At 48.8% G+C, this 19212-nt stretch overlaps 1 protein-coding gene across 1 annotated transcript in view; it reads left to right on the top strand.

Annotated features, from left to right (window-relative positions):
* The window catches only part of CECR2 (CECR2 histone acetyl-lysine reader), a 133262-nt gene that overhangs the window by 113198 nt on the left and 852 nt on the right, over nucleotides 1–19212 (top strand). Inside the window, exons 10-17 of the mRNA XM_074938680.1 lie at nucleotides 2023–2152; nucleotides 2472–2509; nucleotides 2610–2701; nucleotides 2932–3058; nucleotides 13535–13947; nucleotides 14885–15013; nucleotides 15326–16145; nucleotides 17495–18899. Of these exons, the coding sequence (XP_074794781.1) occupies nucleotides 2023–2152; nucleotides 2472–2509; nucleotides 2610–2701; nucleotides 2932–3058; nucleotides 13535–13947; nucleotides 14885–15013; nucleotides 15326–16145; nucleotides 17495–18899 (3154 nt within the window). The remainder of the gene's footprint in view (nucleotides 1–2022; nucleotides 2153–2471; nucleotides 2510–2609; nucleotides 2702–2931; nucleotides 3059–13534; nucleotides 13948–14884; nucleotides 15014–15325; nucleotides 16146–17494; nucleotides 18900–19212) is intronic.

The raw sequence follows: 19212 nt of genomic DNA, 5'->3' as shown, positions 1-19212 counted from the left end.
TTTACCATGATTCTGCACTTGCTCAGCCTATAGTTGAACTGCTTCTTATTACTGTCCAGGGTGCCTGTGTACGGCTTCATGAGCCATGGCATTAAGGGGTAGGCTGGGTCCCCAAGGATAACTATAGGCATTTCAGCATCCCCAATGTTAATTTTCTGGTCTGGGAAGTAAGTCCCTTCCTGCAGCTGTTCAAACAGACCAGAGTTCCTGAAGATGCAAACATCATGCACCTTTCCCGGCCATCCCACGTTGATGTTGGTGAAATGTCCTTTGTGATCCACCAGTGCTTGCAGCACCATTGAAAAGTACCCCTTGCGGTTTACGTACTGGCTGCCAAGGTGGTTCGGTCCCAAGATAGGGATATGTGTTCCGTCTATCACCCCACCACAGTTAGGGAACCCCATTGCAGCAAAGCCATCCACTATGACCTGCACATTTCCCAGAGTCACTACCCTTGATAGCAGCAGCTCAGTGATTGCGTTGGCTACTTGGATCACAGCACCCCCCACAGTAGATTTACCACTCCAAATTGATTCCCGACTGACCAGTAGCTGTCTGGAATTGCAAGCTTCCAGAGGGCTATCGCAACTCACTTCTCAACTGTGAGGGCTGCTCTCATCTTGGTATTCTTGTGCTTCAGGGCAGCGGAAAGCAAGTCACAAAGTTCCATGAAAGTGCCCTTATGCATGCAAAAGTTTCGCAGCCACTGGGAATCATCCCAAACCTGCAACACTATGCGGTTCCACCAGACTGTGCTTGTTTCCCGGGCCCAGAATTGGCATTCCACAGCATGAACCTGCCCCATTACCACCATGCTGTCCAAATTGTCAGGGCCCGTGCTTTGAGAGAGGTCTGTGTCCGTGTCCTCATCACTATCGTGATTGTGCTGTTGTCGCCTCCTCGCATGCTTTTGCAGGTTCTGCACATACTGCAGGATAATCTGCGAGGTGTTTGGAATGCTCACAACAGCAGCAGTGATCTGAGACGGCTCCATGCTTGCCATGGTACGACGTCAGCAGGAGAGCAGAGTTGCCGCGGAAGCGGTGGATGACGACGGATGCCACGAGAATAGATATTTATAGAGAACAACGAGAGGACATATGAGGTGGATTCATGGCACCAGGAGAGCAGAGTTGCAGCGGAAGCAGTGGATGACGACTACAGTTAGCAGTCCTACTGCACCGTGTGTTGACAGCAATATGCCCTCTGCACGGAAAAAAGGCGCAAAACGATTGTCTGCCGTTGCTTTCATGGAGGGAGGGGCGACTGACGACATGTACCCAAAACCACCCGCGACAATGTTTTTGCCCCATCAGGCATTGGGAGCTCAACCCAGAATTCCAGTGGGCAGCGGAGACTGTGGGAACTGTGGGATAGCTACCCACAGTGCAATGCTCTGAAAATCGACGCTAGCCACAGTAGTGAGGACACACTCTACCAACTTAATGCTCTTAGTGTGGACATACGCAATTGACTGTATAAAATTGATTTCTAAAAATCGACTTCTATAAGATGGACCTAATTTCGTAGTGTAGACATACCCTTAGTTTTCTTTTTCTTATACTAGTTCTAAGTTCACACAAATCCAGTAAACTTCCCCATCTGAAACAGAACAGCTGCTAACCAATGCCTGGCTGCAGACCAGAGGTGGTCTGAAAGTAGCTCCTGCCATCCCTGCCACTGACCTCTTCAACCTCAGCAACACAGCTGGCCCAGACTGGTCAGTTAAGTGGGAATTTGTCTGGAAACAGGCTAGCAGCAGCTTTGCAACAGTGACACTGCAAAATAGGTTGTTGTTTAGGTGGAGAGGAGAGTAGGAAAGGCAGGTGTGGTGCTCCTGTATTCTCTGTTTCCTTGCTGCTGCCCTTTCTGGAGGGATGACAGCGTTTACTGAGTAAAGCCCTTGGCCATCGGACACAACAACCTCCTGAAACTGGCTGCTGAACGGCTTCCTCAGTTTTCTGGCGTGATGTTACTGATCAGGGGTAAGAGGGCTAAATGGCTTTCTTTCTCCCACTGCAGAACGAGCGAGGAGGAGGAAGCTCCGGGAGGAACGGGCTTGGCTTCTGGCCCAGGGGAAGGAGCTTCCCCCAGAACTTTCCCACTTGGATCCCAGTTCTCCTGCCAGGGAGGAAAGGAAGACCAAGGATCTGTGAGTACATTGCAGTGTGTGCAGCATGCCTGTCCATTTGTATGCTTTCAGGGTAGGGGGTAGGAGGAATGTGGCCAGCGATAAAGTAAATGGGGTGGTTGGTAATAAGGATGGAGAGGCGGCGGTTGAGGTGGGAGGAATGTTTGAGGGGAGTAGAGTGCGGTACAGGCAAGAGGGTGTCTGTTTGAATGTGTGTTCATAGTGTGGATGCATGTACAGGTTCTTCTGCAGAACCTTACTGTTGGCAGCACCAGATATGGGATGGAGGAATGATGAAAATAAGAGTGTGTGTATTCATTATTGCATTTCCCATTTGCAGCTTTGAACTGGATGATGAGTTCACCGCCATGTACAAAGGTCAGTCTCCTACCCTCACCTTTCACTTTGCAGGAGTTAAAAATAAGTAAATGTCTGCCTGGTTGTCCGTAACAGTTTGTCTTCCTTTTGTTGCGGTCAGTTCTAGATGTGGTAAAGGCTCACAAGGACTCTTGGCCCTTCTTAGAACCAGTTGATGAATCATATGCTCCAAACTACTACCAAATCATTAAGGTAGGCAACGTGGTCCAACCTGCTCCGTCGGTCTTGCATGTGACTCTTTGGATTGGTAGAAAGCTAGGCCTTTAGTCAGTTCTTTGTAGTTCTTTGGCCATGTGTTATGCAGGAGGTCAGACTAGATGATCATAACAGTCCCTTCTGGCCTCTTTAGGACGCCAGTAACATCACCTTCTGGGCGTCTCTCATGCACGTTGTAATTGAAGGGAGATCTTGATGTGTTTCAGGCTCCCATGGACATCTCTAGCATGGAGAAGAAGCTGAATGGAGGTCAGTACTGCACCAAGGAGGAGTTTGTGGGTGACATGAAGACCATGTTCAGGAACTGCCTAAAATACAATGGTGAAGGCAGCGGTAAGAGCCATGAGAAAACTTGTTCAATCTATTGATAGCTCTTGGTGGTCAAAAAGCCCTAGCCTCTACCTAGTCATCCATAGCTAGCTCGTACTGGACACCAGAACTCTTTCTGGATACTTTCTGGAGGGTGGAGGTGACAGCAGGAGTTCATGGATAATAAAGCCCCGATTCAGCAAGGTTCGTGAATATGTGTGTAATGGTAAGCACATGACCAGTCACATTGACTTCAGTTGGGGCTACTCACACGCATAAAGTTATGCATGTACTTAAATACCTTACTAAATTGGGGCCTATTAACTGTATCAAAGGATCTAGTCTAGTTGGGCAGAGAGTGCAGTAGGTGTGAAGAAAAAAGACCCTTCAGGAGTTTGCTCTCTTGTATATGTGTGTTCTCTGTGTTATGGGGATGGTGTCTGAATTACAGGGATTGTGTGGAGGGCAGGAGTATGCTTAGCCCTCAGTGTCTTTAAAGTAAAACTAAGGGAGGAACACACAGTGTGTACAGCCTTTTGGAGGGGAATGGTGTTAGGTTTTCCTTTGGCTCTTTGACCAGCAGCACAAGTCAACTGGTGGGAGCCCCTGCTGACCATCAGGACTCCCCATTGCTATGGCAATTAAAATCAGGTGCCTCACTGAGGTGAAACATGCAGGTTTCCAGTATGGGAATATTGCAGGCTCTGTGTCGCCAGCACCTGCCAGTGTCATCCAGCACAACAGTGGAGAGTAGGGAGTTTAGATCGCTCAAGCGTCGTCCCCTAGTGAAAGTGAATTCCAGCACCACAGAGGAACGAGATCTCTCTGCTCTTCTTCGAGCGCTTGCTCACGTCGATTCCATTCTAGGTATGCATGCGCCCACGTGCACAGTCATTAGAGATTTTTTCCTTAGCGGTATCCATAGGGTCGGCTGTGGTGGCCCCTTGAGTGCCGCACTCATGTGTCGGTAATCAGGCGCTGCCGGCCCTTACACCCTCTCAGTCCCTTCTTGCCGCACGTGGTGGTTGGTTGGAGCACCTTTCCTTGCATAGCAAGGGCTAGCAGTTTTGTCTCTTCTGACTTTGAGCCTTAGGGCCTTGTAAATAGTTGTTGACAGTGTTAAGTAGTTAAGTGTAGTTAGAAGTTAGAGTCCCAGAGGGGACTTTGCCCAGGCGAGGCATGCCCTGGTCTCCAGGGTTTAAGTCCTGCATGGACTATAATAAGCCTGTGCCTGTAAGTGACCCCCACAGCAGCTGCCTCAAGTGCTTGGGGGAATCACACGTGAAGGACAAGTATATTTGTAAAAATTTTCGACCCAGGACTCAGAAAGAGCGGGATATTCGTTTGCAGCTCTCCTCATGTAGGCTGCCCTCCGTCCAGCTTCTGAGTCATCCCGCCACAACTCGACTCCAACTACCTTGGCCTTGGTGCACAGCGCACCCCAGCACCGGGCTGTACCAGGCACCGCTCCCCATCGCTGGTGCCCAGAAAGAAAACTAAGAAGCACAGCTCCCCCGTACCAGGCAAGAAAAGCCCTGGGGCATCAGGCAAAATACCCAGTTCGGGCTGCCCGGCCACTCCGGAGCCATGTAGACTCAAACTTGTGGCGACATCGATGCCCTCCCAAGTTCCCCCGGTGCCGAGAGAGCAGAGGCCTCTGCCCACGCCGCTGGCACCGCACATGCCAGAGGAGGCGGCAAAGGCTCCATACGAGGGCAAGCCAGCCGCTAAGACCCCCCCAGGGGGCAGTGGAACACCACCAATCCCCCCGAGCCAAAGCAACGCACTCTGTCTCCATGTCGCAGATCTTCGGCATCGCTGCCCAGATCCTCTGGGGCTCGCCCTCAATGACCGGCACCACATTCGCAGTCCCTGCCATCTCGACGTGAATCACCTAGGGCAAGGCAGCCATCTCTGTACAACTGGCACCGTTCGCCCTCCCACCGGTCGTCCTCTCGGCGCAGATCTCCATCGCCTGCCACGTGGGAGCACTCCCCATCGTGATAGTGGTCCCCTCGACACCGGTGCCAATCTTCCTCCAAACACCGGTCTCCGGCAGCGACAGTCAGCAGGCAGACACAGGCATCAGCAGCCTTGCTGTGGTCACCAGAAGAGGATTTCTGTGGCATGGAAGGGCAGTTTAGCCCCTCACCAAGAATCCACCAGTGCAGTTGGGCACCTGAGGCCGCATCAACGTCTACGGCGCTGCCTTGGCAGCACGGCCAGTGGCCAGCACAGTGGCCTTATTGGTGTGCATGGGGCATGCCAGTGATGATGATGTCCCCTTCACATCGCTCATCTGCTGTCACCTTGGAGCAACAGTTGACAGCACCGGGCTCGGTGCATGAAGCACACTCGGCGCTCGGGGTAGAGGAGACACCACCCACCCCAAAACCCCCTTCCCCCGTGGGGGATGATGCCCCGGAGCCTCCCCTGGCGGTACACTCATCATCCTCATCCCTGGACAAGGCAGTCACGGGACCTTCGGGCCAGCCTGTCGGACAATTTTAAAGAACACCAGACCCTGCTTCGACGGGTGACTGAGAACTTGGGCCTAGAGGTGGAGGAGATGACCAAGCAGGTTGACACCAAGTTCAATGTGCATGGCGGGGTCCTCAAAACTGCCAAGACCCTGTGGCAAACCCCGTCGTCTATCCCTCTTACCTCCAAAAGGGCCGAAAAGAAGTACTTTGCCCCAGCCAAAGCGTTCAAGTACCTTTATGCCCACCCACCTCTCGGCTCGCTGGTCATCTCTGTGGCTAACGAGAAGGACAAGTAGGGGCACATCAGCTCAACTCCCAGAAGTAAAGAGTCCAAAAGGCTGGACCTTTTCAGGAGAAAAATGTTTTCGAAAGCCATCCTGCAATTCTGGGTGACGAACCACCAGGCCCTCTTGGGCAGGTACAATTTTAACTTCTGGGACTCCCTCTGTAAGTTCAAGGAGTCCCTCCCACAGGGTTTGGCCCAGGAATTCAGCACCCTGGTAGAGGAGGGCACTGAGGTGGCTAGGTGCTCCCTCCAAATGACATGGGACACGGTGGACTCAGCAGCTAAGGCGGTCACATCAGCGATGGTCATGAGGCGCAGCTCCTGGCTTCAGACCACCGGCCTCTCCCAAGAGATACAGACCTCGATCCAGGACTTCCCATTCGATGGGAATGGTCTCTTTGCAGAGCAAATGGACGCTAGGCTGCATGGGTTAAAGGACACTCGGACCACCCTTCGCTCACTGGGTATGCATACGCCACAATCTGCAAGGAAGCAGTTCTGGCCACCCCTGCTGCCAAAGCCTTGGCAGCCTTGTTAGGGGTTTGCAAGGCAAAGGGATAGAGACACAAGTTTTAGTCTTAGCCGCCCTTCCAACTCCCACTCATTCACGCAGCTTGGCCTGGCTAAGCATCCAGGAGGCCAGAAGTGCTCATTTTGAAGGCGCACTTGAGAGCGATACCCTAGTCAACTCCCCGGATCCACCTTCTCCTTTCCTCAGCTGTTTTCTTCCATACCGTTCAGTCTGGTCACGGTCACCTTGGACCACTGGGTGCTGGACATAGTATCTCAGGGCTATGCCCTGCAATTTTCAGATGCCCCTCCCTCCCAGCCCCTTTCTTCCCCATCCCTCTTCAGGGACCCTTCTCGTGAGCAACTCCTCGTTCAAGATGTCGAGAACCTCCTGCACCTGGGGGCGGTGGAGGAGGTCCTTCAGGACATGAAAGGAAAGGGGTTCTATTCCTGTTACTTCCTAAACCTGAAAGCAAAAGGGGGGCGCAGACCCATTCTGGACCTGCGTCGCCTCAACAAGTCTCTCAGAAAGTTGAAGTTTCGCATGGTCTCCCTGGCCTAGATCATCCCCTCCCTGGATCCAGGAGACTGGTACGCTGCCATCAACTTGAAGGATGCTTATTTCCATATGCCAAGGTGTGACAAAATGGCCAATGTTGGTATGGTGGGTCCTGTGCTTTTCTTGGCGGCGGGGGGGCTAGGACACTACTCCTTGCCCCTGCTCTTGGGGTGCCGAGGGCCCCACTAGTGGCCCGGGAAGGTGGTAGAGGAGGGAAGCGGGGAAAAGGGTCTGGGTTTGCTCCTCACTCTGAGCCCCAGCCCCTCTCAACCCTTGTGGGTTTCTTACCCTCTTCCCCCTTGGGTAGGGTTGCCCTCAGTCCTTGATGCTGGGGGAGGGAGTCTCCCTGCCCTGCTGGGGCAGAGTCTCCTTTCCTCCAGTTCTCTGGTCTTTTAATTCTCAGCAACACACCTGCAGACTCCGGTCCTCTCTCCTTCCTCGCTCCACACTGTCTGCCTGAAGCAGAGGGGTTTTATTAGGTTCCTGACAGGGCCTTAATTGGCTACAGGTGCTCCAATTAACCTGTAGTAACCTTCCCTAATCTACAGGGAACCATGCCCTAGTTAGCCTAGGGCTTTTATATCTCCCCTCTTCCACTGCTCCCCGGCCCTGCTCTATCACAAAGGTCGCAGGTGTTTCCTCCATTTCATAGTGGGCAAAGGCCGTTTTCCATTCACGGCGCTACCCTTTTGCCTCTCGTCGACTCCGAGGGTGTTCACAAAATGTATGGCACCAGCGGCGGTTTACCTGAGACGTCGAGGGGTCCAGGTCTCCCCGTATCTCAACAACTGGGCAGGTCCTGGAAAAAGTACAAAGGAGCCTCGATCTGGTGGGTTCCACCTGCCATGACTTGGGCCTGTTGATAAATGAGAAAAAATCCACCTTACCCCAGATGAACCAGCGTGCTCGGCCCATGTTCAGCAGGTCTTGCTGGGTAGCAGGAAACCCTCCACCAGAGCAACTTACCTGGCCAAATGGAAAAGGTTCACGTGCTGGGTCTCAGAACGGCATATCCGGGCCGAGTGGGCCTCACTGCAGAAGATCCTGGATTACCTGCTGCACCTCAAATTCCGAGGTTTGTCTCTGTCATCAATCAAGGTCCACCTGGGCACTATCTCGGCTTTCCACTGTCCATTCGATCTTTGCTCATGGGGCCTCCCTTCAAGCGTCTGGCTTCCTGCTCTCTCCTGCTTCTCTCATGGAAGATTGCGTTCCTGGTTGCGATAATGTCAGCCTGCAGAGTGTCTGAAATCAGGGCACTTATTTCAGAACCTCTCTATGTGGTCTTCTATAAGGACAAGGTCCAGCTGCAACCGCACTCAGCATTTATGCCTAAGATCATCTCCCAGTTTCATACTGGCCAGGACATATACTTATCCGTCGTCTTTCCAAAGCCTCATACGTCAGATGCGGAGCGCAGGCTACACACCCTGGACGTCAGGAGGGCGCTGTCCTTCTACATAGATAGAACAAAGCCATTCCGTAAGTCAATGCAGTTGTTTGTTGCGGAGGCAGGCAGAATGAAAGGTTGCCCAATGTCTGCTCAGAGGATTTCGTCCTAGATCATGGCCTGCATCCACTATTGCTATGAGCTGGCGAAGGTGCCTCCGTCTGCAATCATGATGGCATGCTCAACTAGGGCACAAGCATCGTCAGCAGCCTTCCTGGCACAAGTACCACTCCAAGAGATCTGTAGAGCTGCTACCTGGTCGTCTATCCACACGTTCGCATCTCATTGTACTGTAGGCCTGAGACCTAATTAACCTGCACCCCATCCCATATTAAACCAGCCTTGGGTGAAACTTAAGGAATTTATTATTAAAATTTTTAAAAAAATGTTTTGCTGCTAATAAAGCACCCCCACCTCAGAAATGTCCCTAACAAAAGTTACAACCACCAAGATTATAAAAATGCTAAAAAATATTTTAAAAAACTCAACAAATGGTAAAATAAAGCTCTAACCAGCGTTTTATGCTGACCATCTGCACAAATAAAAAAGGTCAAAATAAAGTTTGCAATTTGGGCATAAAAAATAAAATGTAAAAAACTTGGGCAAAAAAAAAGGAGACATAGGTGCCAGTGACTAATTGGTTAAATTTTTTATTATTTAGGCGTATGGAATAATGTAATAGGTTTAATACATTTAAAAAAGAAAGCTAGTTTTACCTATATAATATAAATGAAAAACAATGCTCTTTTGGGAATCGTTTCTGGACTGCAGTTCAACATTAAGCTGCTGGAACTCTGACCCCTCGGCACGACCGTGATGTGCAGAGGCATTGCTGGGAACCCCCAAATAAATAAATCCTGACTGGCCATCGGGCGAAATTTGTCTGTTTATTGGCAGTGATGAGCATAAGAGATTTGCTTGGTATGTGTATTCTGTGTCTGTTGCTAATAAATAGATGTTTAAAGCACAATTGTGTAAAGCTCTTTCACTGGGAAAAGGTTCCGCAGACCCGTAGAGCCCTAAGCTCCAAGGAAAAGGACAGGGTACTTAAATTGACCAGGTTTCTTCCTAAGTCCCATGGGTAACAATAGGTGCCTTACTATACCCTGAGCCCCAAGGGAAAGGGGGCTAAATTGATTGGGTCACACCTTACACCCTCAGTAGGGTATTGGCGGGGTGTCCTAAATTGACCAGGCATGCCTTAAGCCCTCGGTAGGGTATAGACAGGGTGCTCTAGTTTTCCACAGGTAACATACTGGTGGAGAATGCGGGCAACCTAGGTCATTTGGATTGAGCCTTATACAGCAGTTGGACAGAATATTTGTGCCCTTCTGGCAATAGGACTTCAGCCTGTTGACAGAATGAACACTCCAGGGAATAGGGAGAGTGGGAAGTTTATGTTGAAAAGCCAGGAAACTGGCGGAGGAACTAACCCTCCTTGCAAAGTGACTAGCGGACCAAGGTCTGTGCCCATGGGAAGATGATTCTTTTCAAGGGGAAAAATGCACTGGAACATGTGTGTAAAAGGTTTGAAGCATACTGCAATAATATGAAGTCTACAATGAATAAATGGGCTGTAAAGACTGTGGCTGGGTGGGCATTATGGAAAGTGTCTTATAATCTTTCAAGGTTATTAATATCTCAGGAGAGCCAGTTAGAAGACTGTGAATTGGAATTGGGTATGGTAAAGGATACCTTAAATCAGCATAAAGCCTCTGTAAGTAAGGAAATAGAGATATTATGCTTGAAATTGAGGGACACTCAGGTAGTTGTCAGAACAATCCTGCAGGAAAAACGGGATCGGGCCCAGGCAAGCGGCAATCATTCCGCCTGCATGCAACTGATTAAGAGTTGAAATATAAACTGGGAGCCCAGAGGGGCATTGCGGCAGCAGTAAGGGGACGAATAGGTGCAGATACCAGGAGTACTTCAGATCCCTGAGATGATACTTACCTAGGGAAGGATATTTGGACTGATCCTGAGGGGACAGATCCCGGATGGTCTTACCCCTCAGCCCCATGCCTTTCCCAAAGGGCCATGTGCCCCCTTGAGAAGGGAGTGGCAGTAATCATGGTTGGTAGCAGAATTTACGGACCACCTTAAGAGACAAGAGCTATGAATCAATCCCAGGGGAGTAAATTAAAAGAAAACTTTTTCTTCAAGGTGAAAAACAGAGAGTGAGCGGGTTAACATCTAGAGTTAATACACTACTCCCTGGAGTTGCCCAGGAACAATTAATTGCCGCAAAAAAGGGGAATCCTGCCATCCATTTGGCATGCAGAAAAAGGGAACGGGCACTGGAGGAACAAATTTGGGGTTTGCAAGAGCAAACTAAGGCAGCTGTGTTGCAGGGACGGCACTTGGTGGCTAAGTAATTATAGGCAAAATCCACCATCTTAAATAAATGCAAAACGCATAAGAATCAGCATAACTGATAAACACAGCACATTATAATTGGATAATTTATAATTGAATAATTGAAATCCAATTGGCTTTGCTTTTAAGCATGGTAATATTGGTGGTATGGGTAAAAAAAAAACATCAAAAAAATACATGCAGCCAATATGCGAAATCAATCAGTGCTGACCATACCCGGAAAGCATACCCTAGTAATGTAACATGGGTATCCCGTGGTAATGATGACTGCTCTGGTGAAAGAGTCATCAAGGAGGGGAATTTTAGACCTGAGACCTAATCAATCCCTGGACCCCCATCCCATATTAAACCAGCCTTGTGTAAAACTCAGAGAGTTCACCACTAAAATTGAAAAAAAGGAATGTTCTACTGCTAAGAAAGCACCCCCACCTCAGGAATGTCCTGAACAAAAGTTATAACCACCAAGGTTGTAAAAATGCTAAAAAAAAATTAAAAATATTAAAAAAACCCTCAACAAATGGTAAAAATAAGCTCTAACCAGCATTTGATGCTGACCATCTGCACAAACAAAAAAGGTCACAATTAAGTTACAATTTGGGCATAAAAAATAAAGTGTAAAAAACTTAAGCAAAAAAACAACAACACATAAGTGCCAGTCCGTAATTGATTACAATTTTTATTATTTAAAAATATAAAATATAATAAATTTAATACATTTTTTTGAAAAGCTAGTTTCACCTATAGAATATAAATAAAAAACAATGCTTTTTGAAAACCTTTTCTGGACTGCAGTTGAACATCAAGCTGCTAAAACTCTAACCCCTCTGCACGACCATAATGTGCAGAGGCATCGCCAAAAACCCCCAAAGTAAATAAATCCTGACTAACCATTGGGTAAAATTTGTCTGTTTATTAAAAATGGCAAACATAAACATGTGCTCAATGTATGTATTCCGTGTGTACGGCTAATAAATAAATGTTTAAAGCACAATTGTGTAAGGCTCTTTCACTGGGAAAAGGTTCTGCAGACCCATAGAGCCCAAAAAGGACAGGTACTTAAATTGACCAGGTTTCTTCCTAATTCCCATGGATAAAAATAGGTGCCTTACACCATAACACCCCCCCACCCCCCATGGGGGTACCTAAATTAATTGGGTAATGCCTTAAGCCTTCGGTAGGGTATATGCGGGATGTCCTAAATTAACCAGGTCACACCTTAAGCCCTCGGTAGGGTATAGGAGGGGTGCCCTAAATTTTCGCAGGTAACAGTGCACTTACTCAGCAAGTTCGAGATGACGCTGGCTTTGGCAGAGCAGTGCTGCAAGCTGCAAGACCATGAACTCCAAGCCCACCTCAATTGGCACTGCTTGTGAGCCATCTAGAATGGACCTGACATGAGCAAGCACTCAAAGAAGAAAAAACGGTTACCTACCTTTCGTAACTGTTGTTCTTTGAGATGTGTTGCTCATGTCCATTCCGTTACCCGTCCTCCTGCCCCTCTGTCAGAGTTGCCAGCAAGAAGGAACTGAGAGGGCATAGGGCAGGCAGCACCTGATATACTGACACTTGAGCACGGCACTCAAGGGGGCGCCGCAGCCAATCCTACAGGTACTGCTAAGGCAAAAATCTCTGATGACCACGCATGTGGGCATGCACACACAGCATGGGAATGGAATGGACACGAGCAACACATCTCAAAGAACAACAGTTATGAAAGGTAAGTAACCGTTTTTTTTCCAGTAGTGGTGTGCTGCAAAGAAAATTCTGGAGTGGTCTCAAGGAAACAACTATCATGTGATTTTCACTGAGTCACTCTCTTGATGCCCCTGGCATGCCATTCTACTTCTTTTGGACTCCACTGAAAATCAAGAAACTACATCTGAGCAAATTTTCCTGTGGAACTACCACACATGGGATGACTGACATCTGTGTAGCACGTTCTGTGCACAAGGATCAGAAAGTGCTTTCAAAACTATAGAGAGAGAATTTCACCTTTTTCTATAATGCACAGCAAAGCTTAACAACAGTCCAAGAAAGTGAATATAATAACCAGATTACACTACTTTGGAATTCCAGTTGGGAAAACATAAGAATTTTTCCAGGACATGGAGGTTGACACCACTCTTAAAATTACCGTAGGATTGTTACTGACTGACTGTTCAGATCCACTATCTTAAGTATAATTTGAGAGTTAACATTTCTAGCAACATAATTCCCCTTAAAACCATTTTAGGATGTTAGTTTGATGCGGTCTTAAAATAAACTGCATCACGAAGGAAACCTGCAAAACACTTTCAAAATACAAACCTGGGAGCTTAAATTCATAACTCTGCTAGACACTAAAAATCACGGACTGAGCAGGGACAGTGGATTTGTGGTTTACTTCAACAATCTGTAACCCACTAACTCCCTCTTTTTGTCCTATGACTGCAGAGGTGCTAATGGTCCACTCTACCTTAAATGTGCTAAACAATCTGTCCCACCGTGCATTGTGCTATGATGCTCGCTCTCCCAAATCTGTAGAAGGGCTCTGTAGAGCTCAAAAGCTTGTGTCTGTTACCAACAAAAGTTGGCCCAATAAAACATATTACCTCACCCACCTTGTGTTTCTTGAAAGTCTCCAGTGCAAGTACTGACCAAGTAGGATGAGATCATAACCCAGAGTGGGCTGGTTGCAAACAGCCCTTCCGTTTTCACCTTTCTATTTAGCTTTTCTGAGGAAGATATTTATATAAACATGAGAAGTCAGAGCCTCTAGAGTAGGGACAATCTGACTTTGCCTGATTATCTTTCTCCATTAAGGTCTGTCTCCCTGCCTCTCTTGTTTTGAACACAGAATACACCAAGATGGCATACAACTTGGAGAGATGCTTCCACCGGGCAATGATGAAGCACTTCCCTGGTGAAGATGGGGACACAGATGAGGAGTTCTGGATCAGAGTGGATGGGAAACGGGAGAAGAGGAGCCGTCGGACCGGGCGCTCCAGCACTGGCAACGTTTGGACCCGATCTAGAGACCCTGAGGGCCCAGGCAGGAGACAGCAACACCTGGAGAATGGAGGGAAACCACCGCCATTCCGGGCTACTCCCCGGGCTCCAGCTTCCTCCTCGTCTTCCTCCTCTGCAGAGGATCCAAGTAGCAGCACAATGCAGCCCCCTCGGGAGGTGGGCGCTTCCAACGGCCAAGGCTTCCCTCGCCCACTGCATTATGGTGGAATGCCCAGCCAGGTGCCACACCCTGGCCAGATGGTAAGGACTGGCCTCTGTGATTTTTCACAGATTATAAATGCAGAGAAGGGCCCGAGAATAAAATTGTCTCCTGTAAGTTCCTAGCAGAATCCCTACTGTATGATCGGAACCTCTTATTGTTGGTGGAACATGGGTTCTTATTTCTCTTTTCCTCCTCCCTTTTCCTTCTTTGTCCATCCATAGTTTTCTCTGTGTCCTTTTAACCTTCTTTGGTTCACGCTTCCATTCTTCCTTCCTGGTGTGATCCATGCAAGACTTGAAAAGTCCCCATGGCAATGGTAAATAAAACACTTCTCTTTGGTGAGTGGTGGGACTTATGCCATCAGTTCTACAGATTTTAAGCTTAAACATTTTAGCTGTTAGGATTGCAAAGATGATACAGTTTTGTCTTCCTGAGTCTGCAGATAGACAGCTCAATTGCCTCTGTTGCTATTTATAGCTTCCTAAGCAAAAGCCAAGTAAAATGAACAAGACTGCTGCTTGGAACTCTAGCCCCAGAGGCTCATGTGAAAGATGGAACTACCAAGCAACCTGATAGGAATCCCAGAAGAGTCCCCCTTCTCAATTAATCCAGGCTCTGACAGGGTCTGAGAATTGCCCTGGAACTAGCTGGTGTGGGCTCCTCTCTAATCTGTCTATTGTTAGACTCAAGCTAGCTAGATGTCTGGCAATTGTAAAAAGGCCTGGTCTGTGGGATTCATAGCTGGGAGATTTCTTCTTGTTCCCTGTGTGAAGAAGTAACTTTGTGGCAAGTGAGCTGTATTATTGTACACCACAGTCTCCAGCATAGCTCCTCGGAATAAGCACCTGAATTCAGTCAGAGACTCAAACAGCCTGTTGGCTCTGCTGAGACGCACCTCAGTCCATGGCTGCCCAGTATCTGTAGCAGCTTTGCTCTTCTTCAGAGTCTTACAACAGCTTTTGTTTTTCTTCCCAGCGGCCAGCCGTGCCAGGAACATTTGGCCCTCTGCGGGGATCAGATCCAGCTAAACTGTATGGATCACCACGAGTACCAGAACCCCACCCTGGAGATCCAGTTCAGCAGCACCAGCACTTTGCCATGCAGGTAAGAGCCTTGCTTTGAAATTCAGGTATACAGTGTCCTAGCCTCTTAGAGGAAATAGAGTGGATCCAGAGAGCTGGGAGCTGTGGTCTGCCCTTCTGTACTCATGGTGTATGAGTCAGTGACTGCGGTTTCCACCTCAGTGCATTCATTGGTTACAATGCCAAATGGCATCCTCTGCCTGGGGAGGGATCTGTCCCATGCTGTGAGTCACTAATTCTTTCCTGTCTCCTCCTGTTACTCTTTGTAGCTTTTCATGTACCAGTAAGTGATGATTCTTTCATTGAACCTGGCCCCTTTCTCTTCCTCCAACAGTCTACAGTCGGACTGAATGAACACAGAGGACACAGACTGGCTGCACCAGAGAAGCAGGTGTGTGCAGGGCCAACACATGTCTCTGCACTGGGGCCACGGCCTGGATCCCTGCAGCTTGGGCGGATGAGTGGCCCTCCCCCAGATGCTAGTATGTACCCCCCAGTGCAGTTCCAGCAAGGATTTATTCCTCCAAGGCACAATGGACCTCCAATGAGACCACCTGAAAGCTCAGAGGTCCCCCCAGGCCATATGTATAGACCATATAAATATCTAAATCGAGCGCATCCTGCTGCATGGAATGGAAGCCACAGTGCAACAAACCAGACCTCTCTGGGCCCAGACGAGAAGCCCCCCTTGAGCACAGGACCTTCTTTGCAGTCTCGTGCTCTTAGTCACATGATGGACCCTCGGGCAATAAGACCACCTCTGCCTCCCAGCCAGTGGACTGAGCAATCAAATTTCCTACCTCATGGGGTCCCTGCCTCAGGATACATCAGACCACCTGGTAAAGCCACCGGTCAGAGAATGCAGCAGCCTCCAGCCTCTGTGTTTGGGGGACCCCCTCAAGTTCAGAGAGGATGCCAAGGTGGGGATTCCATGATGGACAGTCCAGAGATGATTGCCATCCAACAGCTGTCATCTCGCGTGTGCCCACCGGGTGTGCCTTATCACCCCCGTCAGCCTCCTCCCCCGCATCTGCCTGGTCCCTTCCCACAGCTGGCCCATGTTGCATCAGCAAATGTGCAGCCCCCGAAACCAGTCTTGGGTAACGGAAACTCTCAGGATGCCAGTCAGACAGTGGAGCCAGAAAGCAACCGAGGTAATTTTAATGCATGCTATTGGTCTGAAGAGGCCAGCAGTCACTGCCAGAGTTGTTTAACTTTTCATTTCCTTTTTTCTTTTCCACACCTTTCCCCTTCACCATTATACACAGTTTCACTCACTTTTGATAGACTGCCCATTTCACTGGTCAGTAGGTTTTGTTGTTAAAGGAAAATGTCACTATTTTTCTAGACCAAGCAGCTCAAGCCACTCTTTTCACCTACACCAAATTGAAATGGGATGGGGGGAGTGGTCACATGTAATTATAATTTAGCATTTATGCATCTAGCACTGACAGCAGCTCTCTTGCTTGCAAGGTGATGTCATTTTGTGACAAAGTCAGTGTTGGAGCCCCATGCAGAAACTGTAAGCTAGATCCCAAACTACTTAGAGTGGCTTAATACACTTTGATACATAGTTAAACACGTTAAATATTGGCTAAACCAGCTGCTAAGCACCCAGACGTATTTAATTTTTTATATTTATATAATTAGAAATGCAAGAAATCAAAGAGAGAGAAGTCTAAAATCATCAGGCTGTTATTAAAGCATAGACAATTTGTTTTTTGGTGTTTGGTTTTTATTAAATTTTACTTAATAACAGTTGAAATGAAGCGGCAAGAACTTCTAGGTTTTGGATTACAGATATTTTCATATTTAGCTCTTTAAAGCTAGGATCTTATCTTCTTTTCCACATCACATCAAGAGCCCTGATCCTGCTGGGCATTACCACAGGACCAATAATAATAGTACGTAACATTTCAGGAGTTGACTTGGAATTTATGTAAAAGTTGATTTCCCCAAAGTGTTAGAATTTACTTTAATTTGCAGTGCGTTGATGAGCATCTTCAATGCATAATCTGGAAAGCTGTTTTGTTTGGGGTCTTCTCTAATTTTTAAACAGGATTCACCTACCACCTCTGGAGCAGTAGTAGCTTTGGTGGTGGTGGTTCCCAGCATGGAAAATGTGCTGGCTGGCAACCAACACTGAACATTTAAGCCATTGACCTACAAGCTGGCTAGTGACAGTAATCGGCCAACAGCCAAGGTAACATGGCAGCTATGTTAAAGAAATGGTTAAATATCGTTGTTCAAGAAGTGAGGTGCAGTGACTTTGGGCTGACAACAGCAGGAATGGATGTCAGGGACATGAAGAAGGGGTAGGCTGGGAGGGAAAGAGAGGGGCTGATGTTCTTCCTGCTGAATCTAGATCCTGGGGATATTTGGTACATGTGGTTAAAGTGGCAGGAATTACTAACTGGCAAATGTACTTTAGTGGAAAAAAAGTCTACTTTGTGAAATCAAACAAAGTTGTGATTTTTTTTTTTAAATTCTTTCTCTTTTGCAGTGGAGCCCCCACCTGGAGTAGAGGAGAAGGCTCAGTGCATCAGTGTTCCAGAAGGGACGTACCCCAAACTGCTACCTCATTCCAACCCCCCCCTACAGATGGACTGCACCAGACGGAACTTGCCACGGGAGAGGGAGGGAGATGACTCTGGAACTAAAAATGACCCGAAGGCAATGCAGAGCAAGAGTGCCTGGCCAGCACAGAGCACCTACACTGGCCCGACAGGCCAGGTGTGCGTGAGAGACCTTGTGACAGCACCTGAGAGAGGGCCTGGCCCTGAAAATGGGGCTGTAGGTGAAGGACCCTCCAGTGGCACTGAGGGGAAAGGACTGGCTGTTAACATCTTGGAGAAGCCCCTTTGTCCTGGGGGGAAGACTTTGTCAGAGGTCGCTGTGCCTTGTATGGGACAGAACACCAGTACTCCTGGTGTGGATGGAGGCTCAGTGGGAGGGGCTCCGAGCCAGTTTCCCCCTCTCTACATGCCTGGTTTGGAGTATCCAAATTCGGCTACACGTTACCATATCAATCCAGGACTGCAGGGGTTCAGCCCTATGATGGGAGGGAAGCCTCCCTCTGTGTCCCATCCACAGCATTTCCCCACTCCGGGCTTTCAGCATAGTAACACCCATCCCAGTGTCTTTCCTCGGTATCGCCCCCATCAGGGGGTGCCATACCCCTATCAGCCACAGCCTCCACCTTCCTACCACCACTATCAGCGACCTCCATACTACACTTGTCCACAAGGCTACTCAGACTGGCAAAGGCCTCTCCACCCCCAGGCCAACCCTGGTGGGCATCCGCCCGCCCACCCACCTCTGGCCAGGCCTTCTTTCTCAGACAGGGGGAACGTGGGTAGTCTGCAGGGCTGCGAGGCATTCAGCACTGCCCTGGCGTCCCCAAACCGAATGGACATGGCAAGCGCCAAAGAGGTTCCTCCAGGCGATGGGCAGGATCCAGGGCCTGAAGATGAGAAGTCAGATGAATCCCAGGAGAGGCCAGAGAGTCCCAAAGAGTTTCTTGATTTGGACAACCATAACGCAGCCACCAAGAGGCAGAGCTCGGTGGCAGCAGGGGAGTTCCTGTATGGGGCTCTCCCCCCGCCTCTGAGTTCTGGGATCGGATTTGGTCCATCAGCTTTCCCTCCCCATGGGGTGATGCTGCAGACAGGGTCTCCTTATGCATCTCGGCATCCAGCCAGTCATTTCCAGCCCAGGACCTATGGATCACCAGTGAACGCTCACCTGTCTCGTCATCCAGCAACTGGCCAAGCCAATGGCCTCACTCAGGAGGGGCCCCTGTACCGCTGCCGGGAAGAGAACATGGGTCACTTTCAGGCCCTACTGATGGAGCAGAGAGGCAGCGGAGGTGGCATGGGGGGGGCCCAGGACATGTACAGACCACCGGGGTAAGATTGTTTTCCACAGGAAGGGGGGAAAATTGGGCGACATGATGAGTGTTGAGTGCTCTTGGAAAAGGTCTAGATTTGGAATCCGAGGTGCTAGAAGGAAGAACAAATTGACAAAATAGTTCTGCTGTCATAGGTCAGGCGTCTACAAAACTTGGGGAGAATTTCATGGCAGTCTTTTAAAGAGCACAGTAATAGAAATGAGAGAGACCCACCAAGCTGTCTGTTCCATCCCTTTACCAATGCTTCATCTTACCAGTCAGAACATGTCTATTCTTTTGTCCAGTTTTACATGTCTCCTAAGCAATGAGGG

This window comes from Natator depressus, chromosome 1, assembly GCF_965152275.1.
Source record: "Natator depressus isolate rNatDep1 chromosome 1, rNatDep2.hap1, whole genome shotgun sequence".
Taxonomy (NCBI): domain Eukaryota; kingdom Metazoa; phylum Chordata; order Testudines; family Cheloniidae; genus Natator; species Natator depressus.
Note: the sequence above shows the minus strand (reverse complement) of the source record. Positions and strands in the feature narration are given on the sequence as shown.